The 14,028-nt window shown below is 41.7% G+C and overlaps 1 protein-coding gene across 3 annotated transcripts in view; it reads right to left on the bottom strand.

Moving 5' to 3' along the window:
* Positions 1-8,744, bottom strand: part of LOC125892134 (dedicator of cytokinesis protein 3-like) — a 67,568-nt gene extending 58,824 nt beyond the window's left edge. For all 3 annotated transcript variants that reach the window (XM_049581922.1, XM_049581920.1, XM_049581919.1), the window contains exon 1: positions 7,906-8,744. In XM_049581922.1, coding sequence (XP_049437879.1) covers positions 7,906-7,942 — 37 coding nt within the window. In that variant the 5' untranslated portion in view covers positions 7,943-8,744. The remainder of the gene's footprint in view (positions 1-7,905) is intronic.
* Between the last annotated feature and the right edge of the window lie 5,284 nt (positions 8,745-14,028).

Here is a 14,028-nt window from a genome sequence, read left to right on the forward strand (position 1 = left end):
ACACAGGAACCACTGCTTAGCAAACTGTAAACAAGCTCCCACCCTAAAGTGGGTAGTCATTTTAATAGGCAATTAATTCTTAAGCGGCCTGATTTTTGTGCAGTGTTAAGTTAATTGAACTGTCTCCCAAAATAGAGCCCACACAAAGTGCTAAGTAGTAAATGCTGCTTTATCATAAGTTGGTATTAGCATAAATCTTCAACGCCACCTGCTTTTGCAGCATTGTGCAATCCTTGACCACACACAGAAACATCTTGTGACTTAAACATTTAATAAGACTGTGATTATTCCATATGCCACAGCGAAGGCCTTCACAATCGGATGGCCTCTGGAGTCTGTTTTTTATCTGTGCATCTATGTAAGATACAGAATACAAGACAAATTTGTTTAATAATGTCAGGACTCCACTGATGATTTTAAAAACCTACAAATGGTGGCCCTTCAAGGAGAGTTTGGTGTGAATCATTATGCTAATGAACTAGCCAGGGGACCCAGTGAGGGGGAGGAAGAGGAGGAGGGGCTTGGGCTCGGCTCCGTTGCCTGTTTGAGGGTAACGAGTGCTCAGTTCCTGTGCTCGGGTAACTATGGCAACAGATCATCCACAAACTGGAGGGCTTTCTTCACTGTAACTGCTGCGGGGATCTGGGCATTTTAAAATGGCAAAGCTTATGGATGCTGCATGGCACTGGAGTTCAAGTCAAGCGTATTGGGCACGTATTAGAGTCAGAGAGATGGATAGACTTAAAGAGCCTCCTTGTCACCTTTTTTCAGTCTGCCTCGGGCCCTTTTCCAGCCAGGGCTAAGTATTTCCTATTTGAGAGTGCTATTCTTTAATGGCCTCTATTTCATTTGAATTGCAAAACCGGCACTCACACCATTTGAAAACTCTTTAGCAGAGGCCACGTCAGAACAAGATGAGCTTGTCATGTTCAAGAGAGACGGGCGCATCAAGCAGGCTCATATTTTCATAGTCCACCCTCACAAAACCTCCAAGCTGTGTAAACACTCTTTCATTGTGCCTAAAAGCTTTGGAGCATTAGCATATCCACAAAACATAACCAACAAAAATTCATCTTTATACTCCAACATGTTGAACGTAGGATGTTGGAAGGACTGACGGGACAGGCAGTGGAAAATGTTGGCAAAAGCAAACATCTCTACTGAGCAACGGTATATCAGTCCAGACTGTCCCTCTATTTAGTTGCATTCATAGTCCACATGGCATCTTATGGCCACTATTGTGTAACCAATAACTCAGTGGTGGGAATTATGGGGCTTGTGCACAAGAGGAGACTCCTGCTGTGCCCCACTTTCCTCTCACCTTGTCACACCTTCACTTTTCTATGTATGACAAATACATAGGCCTACTCATTCATTACTTAAACACCGCCTGCATTCATTCACTTATTTTATTCACTTTTTTAAAGAAACAGATTACCTCAAATATTTAAATACATTTTCTTTCTCTTACCTGTAGTGCTATTTATCATCTAGATCGTTTTGATGTGAGTTACAGGGTGTTGGAGATATTGACCATAGAGATGTCTGCCTTCTCTTGAATATAATGGAACTACATGGTGCCCAGCTTGTGGTGCTCAAAGTGCCCCAAAAAACTCAACAGCAATGTCTCTGACCCAGGTTCTCAAGATAATCCACAGACCTTGCTGTGAGCAGTTTCATGTAGGGACTATTTTCTGTCTACCAAACTACACCCGCCAACTGTATCACCACACAGAAGGAAGGGTGCATCTACTGCTAGCTCACCTAGCACCACTGAGCTAGCTAATGTTACAGCTTAGCAGAGGAGGACTCCATTAATATTTAGATCTCACGCTGTCACGAGCACAAGCCTCTCATCCATGAGTAAAATCACCTACTCTAGCTGATCACTGTGGGGGAGGGGGCTTTGATTTTCCCTAACCAATCACTAGAGATCCAGGTATCCACCTGAATCCAACGTTTTAAATCCACCGATGTGTAGCAATGCCGAAATACCTGTTTTGCCTGGGTTTTTAAGAGTAGAGTGGAGCAAAATGAAACAAACTACAATGTCAGGCTGTACTTAGATGATGGCTCTGGCGCACCTCTTGACAAAGCTTGACAATGGTGTTAGTTCTGTTCATAGTGCTGAGTTGCTAATTGTTAGCTCCCTGCGGTGCTCGTTGGTAATTTTTTATTTAAACAGCTGTTTATTGTCATGATGCCAGACGAACCATTCAACTTGAACTCAGTGGAGTGGGTGGATTCAAAGGTCTGGACCCAGGAAACCATGATACGGTTGGCAGGTTTAGTTCAGTATAAAGAAAACTGCTCACAACAAGGTCTGTGGATTATCTTGAGTAAGCGGGTTGTACTTTTTTGGAAAGAGACACTGCTGTTGAGTTTTTCAAATGCATTTTTTTTTTTTTTGGCACTTTGAGCACCACAAGCTGAGTGCCATCTAGTTCCATTATAATCAAGAGAAGGCAGATATCTCCAACACTTGGCAACTCAAACCGAAACAATCTAGACTAATAAACAGCACTACATGTTAGGGGAAAATATGTATTTTTGCTGTCCCTTTAAGGCAGTCATATACATTTAGCTCTCTTCTACTGGGGCAAGTTTTCTTTGTAAAGAACAAAATAGCCACATGTTAATCTTCCACCTGGTCTAAGATAGTAAAGTAGTTCAAGTTTTTCCTATTTTCAGAATGTTTTATTTATTTGGGGGTTTGTAGGTTGAATCCAATCCTTGTTTGAGAACATTTCAGTATGAAGTAAAAGTGAAAACTAAATATAAACTCCACAAAATAAAAATCCACAGGCTCCATAGGGGGGCACTCAGTTTGGGGCCTTGAGTTGTCAGAAGTCGTATTCCCCCCACTATGACACCACGGGGTACAACATTTGAATTCATCAAGAGAAGCTACGGCTCTTACAGTAGTGATAGAAAAAGTTTCCCCTGAAAGTGGCAACCTTACAACAACACGATGGGGACTGGATTTCGTTGAGTAATCTGGTCGTGACTTTCAGTTGCAGTTAAAGGGCAGGGAAAATGTTGATGGCAGCAAAGAGATGCAAAGTTTTTCCAGAAATAATTATCGAGCAACAGTGAATAATGCTTCCAAAAACTGTAGAAATGGTGATTTTCAAAAGAAATAAATTGGGTTGAGAATAGATAAAAGAACTACACAGGATTAAATCTTTACTATGTCTTGTCAACATGCAAAGTATAAACTCAAAACACAAAATATTCCCTATTTCCTGCTTTGACTGAGAGTGTTAAACAGCCTGAAAACGTCTCTTATGAATCCATTTTTTGTGTGCGTGTTGGCGTGAAGTGAGAACAGAAGCTGGAGATGCTTTTCCATCACAGCACCTCATAACCACCACCACCAGCTCCTGTAGGACAAAAGTAGCAATAGTCCTGGATTTAATTACGCACACATTACGACAATTAAGCCATGACGTTTACATCATCTATGGGTCACCTAATACTGAGAATCATAGGAGGGAAATCACCCAGTGAGTATCAAACATCATGGTTTAAAATAAATATTAGATTTAGGAGACAGGAGATAAACTTGTTCACGATTGTAAAATAAGTTTTGAAGCCACTGAAGCAGCTTCAGTGAGAATTAATGACGCTCTTCCTCTGTTGCGTCTTTATTTTCTTACTCGCTGCTCTTCACCAGCGGTGCTGCCACCCATGGTGTGTAGGGAAAAAAGCCTAATTTTTTAAATAGGAAGGCTACGAGTAAAAAGCTCAGTGTTGCGGTGTAAAAATGTGGCAATTCAGAGCTCTCCACTGTGTTAAAGTAGAGAGTTGCAGCACCACAAACATTGCGTCTGCATTGAGAGGTTTGTCTTGGGTGACAGGCACACACTCACATCACATAAGCAAACTGTAATTTAGAGTTTTGGTTGTCTTTAGGTCATGTTAATGTGTGTTTGCTGTCTGTAGTGTTCTCTGCTCTGACACCACAACCACTGAGAAAATACACATGTATATGTCCAGACTAAGGCTAGGCAATATTGCGATATTATATCAATATTATGATAACCAGCTGGATTTCATCTCAGATTTTGGGCACTGTAATATCATAAATGTTGTCTTTTCCTGGTTTTAAAGGCTGCATTACAGTGAAGTGTAATTTTCTGAACTTACTAGACTGCTCTAGCTGTTCTTTTATTTCACCTTTATCCACTTTCTCATTATATCCACGTTTCTTATGAGTATTTATCAAAAATCTCATTGTGTAAATATTTAGTTAATAATACTACTACAATATTGTTTCAATTTTTATATCGAGGTATTTGGTCAAAAATACTGTGATAAATGATTTTCTCCATGTCTCCCAGCCCTTGTCAAGAGAGAATTTGTTCAGTATACATACTTTATACAAAGTCAGTCTCAGGTACATGAGATACTCTGTGTTTGAGGGTGACCTTTGACCAATTTCCCTTGTCTACCCTTTACATACCTGTTTCCTGTCTTTCTCTGTCATTTTTATAGTCAAGCCAAATCCAATATGTAAGGTATTGTTCATTAAAAAACATGTATTGTTCTTGAACAACTGGTGAAGTGAGACATCTTCCAGTGTAAATATTATTACATGCTGCCATGTCTTGAAAAATGTTTTCCCTCTATATGTAATATAGTGAAGCTTAAACGCAGCGTGCGTGGCCTGATGATGACCTTGTATTAGAATCAGTGAGACACACAGAGTACCTCACTGTACAATGGCCCTCAGGGGAGAAATATTCTGCAGAGAAATGGGAGATGTCATCAAAAACCTGCCAGTACAACAGTAAACACTATTATGGACTTTAAATTGTCTGCTTTTTTTTTTTTTTTTCAAAACAACCGAGTGCTAATGGCACCAGTGTGCTGAGAAGTATTTTATTAAAGAGGACACTGTGCTGTTCTAGACTGCAGCAATGGAATAAACTTATTTTTGGGGAGTTTCTTTCATTCTTTTAGCTGCAGTCTCAATCATAACTAGTGACAAGTGAAGCTGAACTGTGTTCTGAGTGGATCCTTAAAGCATTCCAGTAATGCAATGTGAATATGCAGACCGTGAAGGTCCTGCTCGAGTAGTCCTGTCCCAGATCCAGCTAAGTTAAAAATTACACAACGGTCTTTGGGCTTCGCCCACTGAGTCATGTTGTTCAGCACGACTTGAATGCACACTCACTTACTCAGACACTTTACTGCGCTGAAGTCTTGGTAACCTAGGGATATCTGCCACAGAGGCAGAGGAGCGTTTCACCATATCTGATCCCAAATCAGTGTCATAGAAATCAAAGCATGTTAATCAGCTGCAGGGGTCTGTGATGACTTTATCATGTACATCACACATACAACAGTAGGTATACTTAGTGCTGATGTGCAGTTAATGTACAGGAAACCACAGAACTAATATATATTGTGATCCAGTGCTCATGATAAAGCCAAGAAGTGCTCACCAAAATGAAGCAGAGCAACTTTCCACTAAAATCAAAGCTAAAACCCATGAAGAAATGCTACTTTGGGCTACTTTAATCTCTCTAATCCGCTCTCAGTCGAACATCAGCTCTGTCTTTTGTTCTGTCGTGAACACGTTTGATCCTTGAGCTGTCCATTTCAGATAATGGTGGCCTAGCCTGCTTGATTATTTCATGTACTGCTACAGTAGTTTGTGTCTGAGCCGTGTCCATGTGGCCTCAGATAAAGCCAGCTGATTCATTTCACTCTCTCTCTGTGGGCAGGTACTGACTTTCAGTCGGAGCCCTCTCCAACAAAAGTGTAAAGATTTTTTTTGCAATATTGCTGCTTATGTGAGAAAAAAACATCAGTGACTCATGCAAGAAAGAGAAATTTCACAAAGACTGGCCTGGGGACTGATTTAATGGTGATAATTTTGAAAATCTAGTGAAATTTATGACAAGAAATCCCAAATATTTACAACCTACAACGTCACAAGTCGCTTATATTTTTGTTTTATATCACTAATGAGCATTTATATTTGACATTTTACAGACTAATTATTAAACAAGGAGCAGAACAAGCAATTATAGATTAATTGGTGATTAAAATAATTATCAGTTGCAGTTCCAGAGTGGAAAGAGCTGGGCAACACCACCGGTACATTCACTCTAGGCTTTTGCTGCCACTCCACAAGTGATTTACAAACCAATATTACTTCCTGCATAAACAAACAGAATAATGAATAGGCAGCGATTCTAAGAAAGGCATTAACGTTTCATGAGGTGGTCTCCAACTGTTTCCTGTTTAGACGGAATCCATTAAGATAGCATGGGAGGAAAGAAAGAGAGGCCTGGCTGGCTGCTGACGGACCACAGTTTTAAATCGGTGTGAGAGACAATTTAGAGGCAAAATAAGAGACAAAATAAAGCAAATAAGACGGAGAAGTGTGCAAAATGGTGCCACTAATAATACCACAGCTGAGAGGAGATGATAAGAGGCTGTGTAAGGGCCGGTTAACGTAGCAGCGTGGGCTTCATCTTCAATGATGCTGGAGGAATATTGAGCCTAGCATGTCCACACGTTATCTGAGGCGAAGGGGGGAATTGTACCAGAGTAATGTGGGCTGCTTTTTTACAAGGTACAGTGTGTACTGTGTAGGTACACAGCCTCTCTGCTGCTTCCCCGCATTTCAGCACCGTGGACAGCGTCATCCTCACATTTCAGCACCGTGGACAGCGCCAGGTCACTCCGCACTGACTGACTGATGCGGAGGCTGCGCCGAACTGTTGCTTCCCCACACTGTCAAACCCCCCCTCGGTGTATCTGCGCCTGAGAAACACCTGCAGTGACTCTGTGATGGATTCATGGAGGCACTGGATGAAAAAATACCAACCCCTGAATGCGATAAGATTACAGTACAGCCAATTTAAGGAAGCAATAATATGGTGGATTTCCATTGGGGGTTCTCATCCTGCAGTCTTTAACATAATACCTCCAAACAAAGTGTGTATGTGTGGGCGTGTGTATATATATGTGTGTGTGGGGGGGTATCATGTGCAAGGCTGCAAGACAGAAGCTGTAGAGCATCTGGACATGACTCATTCCCCCAATGGAAAGCTTCTATAGGATAATCAGACGCTATAAACACTATTTGCATAGCAGTGGGGTTCAGCAGTGGGATACTATGAGGCTCTTTTTGCCCCTCTTGAGCATGCAGCTTGCTTTGACTTTTGCTTTTTTGTCATAAAAGGCCAATCTGAGTGGAAATGCTGATCTCGCAGTGCACTTTCACCTCTCCCCCGGGGTCAAAGTGCACACATGCAGGGATGAGCAGTGGTACAGTGCAGTGGCTGTCTATGCAGCAGCAGCAGCATTAGGGCAGTTTCTATCCACAGGTATACTCCAGCTTCACTCCAGCCTACACCTGTTGGAGGGACGCAGTCACGATGCCCCCTCGTGGTTTCAGCACGAATCGCCTTTTTTCTTTCTCCTCCTCTCCCATCTCCCCTCCTCCAGATATGCCCATATGAAGAAAAGGCAAAAATGCCACACTGACGCATTTTTGTTTTATTAATATTATTATTATTTCTTACAAAACCACACAAGTGAAGAGCAGGAGCCTGATTTAAAGCACCGCCTGCGGTTGTGTACAGACTGCGATAGCATCTTTAAGGTGGTGGGTTGTAGGCTGTATCATCCCACGCAATTTCCCTTTCTATGCAGTCACTGTCCGCGTATATCAGCCATTATAAGTGTATGTGTTTTTCATTGGGTGTGTAATGGGTATAATAACAAGGGGTGAAAAAAGGGCTGCATATGTGGGGTGTCGATGAGCAGAAATTGGGTGTTTCTCGTGCTAAAATTACCATCACAACGCTGCCTGATTAAAGTCAATATAAAAAGCTAGAAAGCAAAGGTTAATTAATGAACAATAAAAGGCTGTGATTGACTCACCAACTCCGATTTTCTCCTCCTCTGTTGGTATCCACATATTTGGTTATTTTCCCTCCGGTAGAGCAAGCCACATTATGTCGATATCGTGAGATGATGCTGCTGAAAAACGAGCGCTGAAGGCTACAGATTCTCCTGGCTGCTCATACACGGGACTACATGTCTCGACCGGAATCAGTATCCTGGCGTTTGTGCGTGTGTGTGTGTGCAGGGGGGGAGGAAGGACCATCAAAGCCTCGATATCTCCGCTCTATTATGTCCCGGCGTGTGTCTCCAGTCTGATGCAGTCGCCGTGTCCACCTAATGTAACGCACACACACACACACACACATAAGCATGCACGCACGCTCGCACGCACACGGTGAGCGGTTTTCTGCTCTCCACAACAAGGTGTTATTGCAGCCGCATTTCAAGTGGAGCGCAGATATTTCTTTTTCCTCGAGGGTTATTTATTTCATTTCTTTGTTTTTCTTTTTTCCTCTCTTCTCTTTTTTATTTATTTATTTATTTTTTATCCCCCAGCCAATCGCGCGCAACTCCAGCTGATCCACAATAGGCTTCTCAGCCAGCGTGAACGGGCTGAATCGGTCGGTAATTAGGAGGTAATAGGTCGCGATATCATTCCGCGGTCCAAGCTGTCGAGCTGCTCCAAGAAAACACTGAGAAACCTGCAATATACCATAAGCTGCGCCATCTTCATGGTCGTCACATGACTCGTTTTGTCAACACTGATGTGTCAAGCATTTGCAAATATATGCGCCCTCCCTCCTTCTCTCCTTCCTTCTCTCCCTCTCTGCATCCATCACAAACACAAACTGCATTTTCTCCTGCTACGATGCTGGATGGCAGGCTGCCTCCCCCCCCCCCTTTTTTTTTTTTTTTTTTTTATTTTTTATTGAATGTGATGCTTTGAGGGCCATAAAGTAGCTCCCGGTGTTACGGATCAGGCCAGACCATGTGGGGAAGCACCTCCTGGTTGAGTCATTTCAAAGAAACAGACCCACTACCGGCGATGCTTTGTCATAGTGCAGTCATGCTCCCACACAGATGAGATGTAACTAACTCCTAAAGGCCAATTTCCTCCTTGGATTTCACTGAGAGGTTTGACGAACTGGATTTCCCATCAGATCTATATAACACAACTGTTGGCTGATTTATAGATGCCAGCGATGGAATCTTCAAGTCTGTCTTCATGTTTTTAACTTCATGTCATAGATTCATGAGCTGTAAACCACAGGTGTTCCAGCACACCTATACACATTTATGGTGACTGAAACAAAATCCAGGAAATAATTAAGTTGGTCATCATAAATTCTGCTAGAATAGCACAAATGGGTTACTCCTCTGCCATTTTTTGGAGTATATTGGAGCTAAATCAGTGGCTCAGTTCACTTTCTCAGCCAGAGTCTATCTGCTGGCCAAACAGTAGCATACCAAGCACGATTTTTGTAGTTAAAGGTCCAGTGTGTAGGATTTAGGAGGATATATTGGCAGAAATGGAATATAAGTATGTTTTATTTAGTGCTGGTATTAATTATAGAGGCAATTTTCTGAAACACATTTTGAGTCTAGACAGTTCAGTTTATTCCCAGATGAATTTCTTGGTCATACATGCACCATTGAAAGGTGCGGTGTGTTGGATTTAGGGGGATACATTGGCAGAGATGATATGCAGTTTATTATATTTATATTTATGTATTTGAATGAATTCAAATACACAGGATGAGGAGTTTTTCTTTTTTACCTGTTACACTTATTTATTGTTTATTATTTATTATTGTGAGGATTGGATGGTTGAATGTATGGAAGCTATGTTTTGTAACTGTCAGCGCCTTATAGGAGTAGCACTCCTAATTGTCGACAATAAAGGGCATTCTGATTCTGATGCTAATAAGTATGTTTTCTTTGGTGTATAATCATTGTTACCTTAGAATGAGCTGTTTATATCTACATAGGAGTGGGTCCTCATTTACAGAGATCACCATGTTGCACCAACATGTTTCTACAGAAGCCCAGAGCAGACAAACCAAACGCTGGCTCTAGAATAATGGTTTCCTGCCAGCTATCATTTTCAATAGCCCCTCTGTGATGAGCAGAGTCTGAAAAACACTGATTATTAAAATGTGAAACTGCCCTATACCAGTTTAATTTACCAGGTCTGTTTCTTCTACAGAGGAAGAGACCTCTGAGGATAACTCAGCTCCCAGTAAAAACCTCCTGGATGTCTGGATCTTAAGTTATCGGGGAAAGAAAGTAAGCACACCATTAGCTGGGCCTCGCAGTGCACACTGACTTGTAATGTAAAACTGCTTTACTCGCTGTTTTTTCTGGTTTAAGTTATCTGCTCCATTTGTTTTGGAGAAGAAGACACCTAATTTGGCTCCTGGTTAAAACCTCCTGAACAATAAACACTGAAGGAGTTCTTACCAGGAGAACTTTCAGCTGGTTGCAATTTGCAATCCTCACCACTAGATGACACTAAATCCCCCTAAATCTTACACGCTAGGACGACACAGACAGGATTTTGGGTGGGAATTACACCTCAGGGTGTGAATATGACTTCAGACTTCACTTTGGACTTGAGTTAAGACAAATCTGCGACACTGTCCAACAGTATTAGGTGCGTAATCTTCTTCCATATTTTGAGCATAATGTGTAGATTCAACTGAATTCATATTAAGTTGTGAGTTCAGTACCTGGAACTGAGTAATTGTGTGCGTTAAATACTTTATTTATTCTGTTAGCCACTCACTTATATATTCAGTACATTTTATTTTTATTAGGGCTGGCACGATATTTTCAGCACACGAGTATCACGGACAAAAGAGTTCACGATAACAATATTATCACAATGTCTCTAGAGAATTTGAAAATAATAATAGTAATGCTGTCTATCAAACTTTATTTACTGCCCATTTTGTGTGTTTTTTTGGTAAATGAATAACACTCAAAATATGAGCAAGGGGACCTGGAGAGTGAGTCTGTAACCAACTGTACAAATCATACAATAAGAGCAATTACACTTGATGAACAGTGAAAATTGCACCCAGATGGCATTGGGGGAGGTAAACAAAGTAAGAACAGAAGAGAAAACAGACATGATTTAACAGGCACTGGATTATTTACATGATATTATCATATATGTATTATTAACATGATATCTATATTTCATTTCTAAATACCACAGTCATCGTCAATACCAGTTTATCGCGACACCCCTAATTTCCACACATGAAAGTCTAAATGCTGTTTCAAAGCCTCCATCCTGCTGTGCACACAGTTCTGGTGGGGAAATAGTACAGTGAAATATTTATGTATTTACTTATTCATCTTTTGATGGCTTAAGTCAGCCCATAAAATGCCCACCATGTGCTCCTAGTTTTGAGGAAGTTTGCCTGTAAGCTGATTGATTTGATTTGTAGTGACGTACATGTGACGCAATGACTGTGGTCGAGACTTGTGCACAAAGCACCAGCGCGTGGATTGACTTTATGGCACACCTGTTCCCATGAAGTGACTCACTGCTGTTAAAACAGTCTGTGAGGTAATGATGAACACTATGCACATTACTTTGCTGTGATGCATCAAACCTGTGGAGTTAACAGTCCACGCAAATCCACCAGCATGACCTTCTAATTATTTCCGTACGCCACAAAACATCAAATAAACGCAGCCTTATATGTGCGAACATTCCAGGAACGCCATCCGTTGTTTTGCCCTGACAATGTTCCTCCGTCTCGCCAAGACCTTGATTTAGAACATTTAAACATCAGCATGCTGTGGAAAGAGGACATGCTTTTACGAGATGATGTTTCAAAGCAGATGAATCTTTAGTTTTAGTCCCAAAATCTTTCTCATACAGTGTGTCATCTATTGCTCAATGCACGTCTGGTCATTTTAGTGCATTAAGCTGTCTTTTCCTATAGACAGGGCCATCGTGAGTAGAAAAATAGAGTGATTTGGTGAATATTGAGCGTCCAGTGAGTTTGATGTAGTGTGGGAGGGAGGGCAGTATTCAGCAGGGTAATTTCTCTCCATCATAGCGGCGCTGTGACTGACTCCCATCTGTCTATTACTTCAAGTGGAACACTGTGGGCGGTGTTCCAATCACATACATAAAGCTGGAGGAGTGTGGGGCGTTTTGTAAGCTAAATATGCATCCCAGCTAATAAACATTTGACAAAAAAAAACATGACACAACAAATTATAAGCTTCCACCATGCATGCTGAAAATGTGCTGGAGTGACACCGCCGCATGCTCGCTAAACCTGGCACAAAGGATTTCAAAATGAAGGATTTGAAAACGTGCACTTATCAGTTTTTCTGACGTTTTACTCGTTCAGCTTGCAAAGAGCGGTGGCTACATTTAGCTCCTGCTCTGATGCAGCAGCACTGTGAGGATGAGACACTGGTCCACTGCAAACAGGGATTGCCTAATACAGTGAGAGCTGCTATCTGTTTCAACACTCCCAAAGCTAGCAGGCAATAAGAGCCAGCCGAGGAGGTAATAAGAAGCATGTCCTACCAACTCATCCATCACCTGCCTTCACACAAACATTCTTATTTCTTTACACTCCTCGGGATCATACATTTCATGCACCCTGTGCTTCCTGTACAAATAATCACCCTCTGTACACATGGACACACACGTGCCTGTGCAGACACACACACACACAAGCACTCAATTTAGAAAACACATTTGATCCTTCTTAATTTGGTTCTGGTGACTATTTTAATGTGCTCTATTATTAACTGTGGGGGAGGCCAGAGGAAAATTTAGTGGCAAATCCCTGCATGCACATTTCAACAATCAAGAGACCTGAGTACTACACTTAAAGGGCAATAAAGATTGGATTATTCCCATGCATCATATGTATAGCATAACTAATATATGGTTCAAATATATACCTAAACTCAGTTGTGCTGATTCTTAATGCAAATGCACACTCTTAGCTCTATTTCCAGTATAGTTCCTCTCACTTAAAAGTAGCCTGGAAACTGTAATCTCATCACACTGGACATAATTTATAAAACTTTCCCGACATTTGTGCCTGCATTAAAGGTATACTATGCAGGATTTCCTAAAAGTAATTCAAAAAGTAATCCCTCTCGATCATCACTTGTGATCCACGAGAAGTGTGTGACGGTGTATTTATCTGCAGGGACTTTGCCTGTATTTTCTTATTTTGCTATGTTCGGGACGTTTCTGGGCACAGTGCACACATGCCATTGGGACTTTACAAAAAGGTAGTGACCAGGTGTATGCATCCAAGAGGAAGCTACAGAAATCACGGACACAGCACCAAAGAAAAGCCCATAAATATAACGACGTGAACTGCCAAGCAGAAGAAATCTGGGGTTGGCTCTCACCTTTAGTTTTGCTGGTGATATTGTTTACAAACAAGCTGTGTCTCAATTCAGGGGCTGCAGCCTTTAAAGGAAGCGGCCTTCGTGGTTGATGTCTGCCACATCCTTTGAAGACCGAACCAGCCAAACCGAACTGATTTCATGGTTGCATCACCAGTTGTTCTCGCCCCGACCTGTTGGCATTCCTGTTACCTAGCAACCAGCTGCGCTTGGCAAAAGTAAATTAGTTAGCCCTAAATCATGGAACCAGAGATTGTTATGATGATAGATGATTGACTGTCGGAGACACCGCCCTCTAATATATTTCAGGCTGATAAAGGACCGTTTTCAGGTAAACCTATTAAATTAAAACTGATTAAGCTGTGTGCTTTAAGCTAACAGTAATGTTAACAACAGTTAACCATTGGCTAGTTAACAGCTGTTAGTCAACTTAATGTATACTTGTCGACGGCGCACAGTGCATCTTAGGATAGGCTGGGCCATGAATGATTGATCTGTTGCATCCTCCAAATTCTGGAAATTTTGCATTTCTCGGCCGCATTTGAAGGATCCTTTGAAATGCGACAGCCTTGGTCGCACCGATGTGACGCAACTGGTCTTCAAATGCAGCCTTCAAAGGCTGCAGCCCCTGAATTGAGACACAGCTACAAGCCCCTTTTACACTGCCAGATTTTCGGCGAACGTTGGGCCATTTTGCCGGCAAGCTGCGAGCATTTAGACACGCAGAGCCGGATTGGCGAGTTGATCCAAGGTGCCCAA

The sequence above is a fragment of the Epinephelus fuscoguttatus genome, linkage group LG7 (assembly GCF_011397635.1).
Source record: "Epinephelus fuscoguttatus linkage group LG7, E.fuscoguttatus.final_Chr_v1".
Lineage (NCBI taxonomy): Eukaryota > Metazoa > Chordata > Actinopteri > Perciformes > Serranidae > Epinephelus > Epinephelus fuscoguttatus.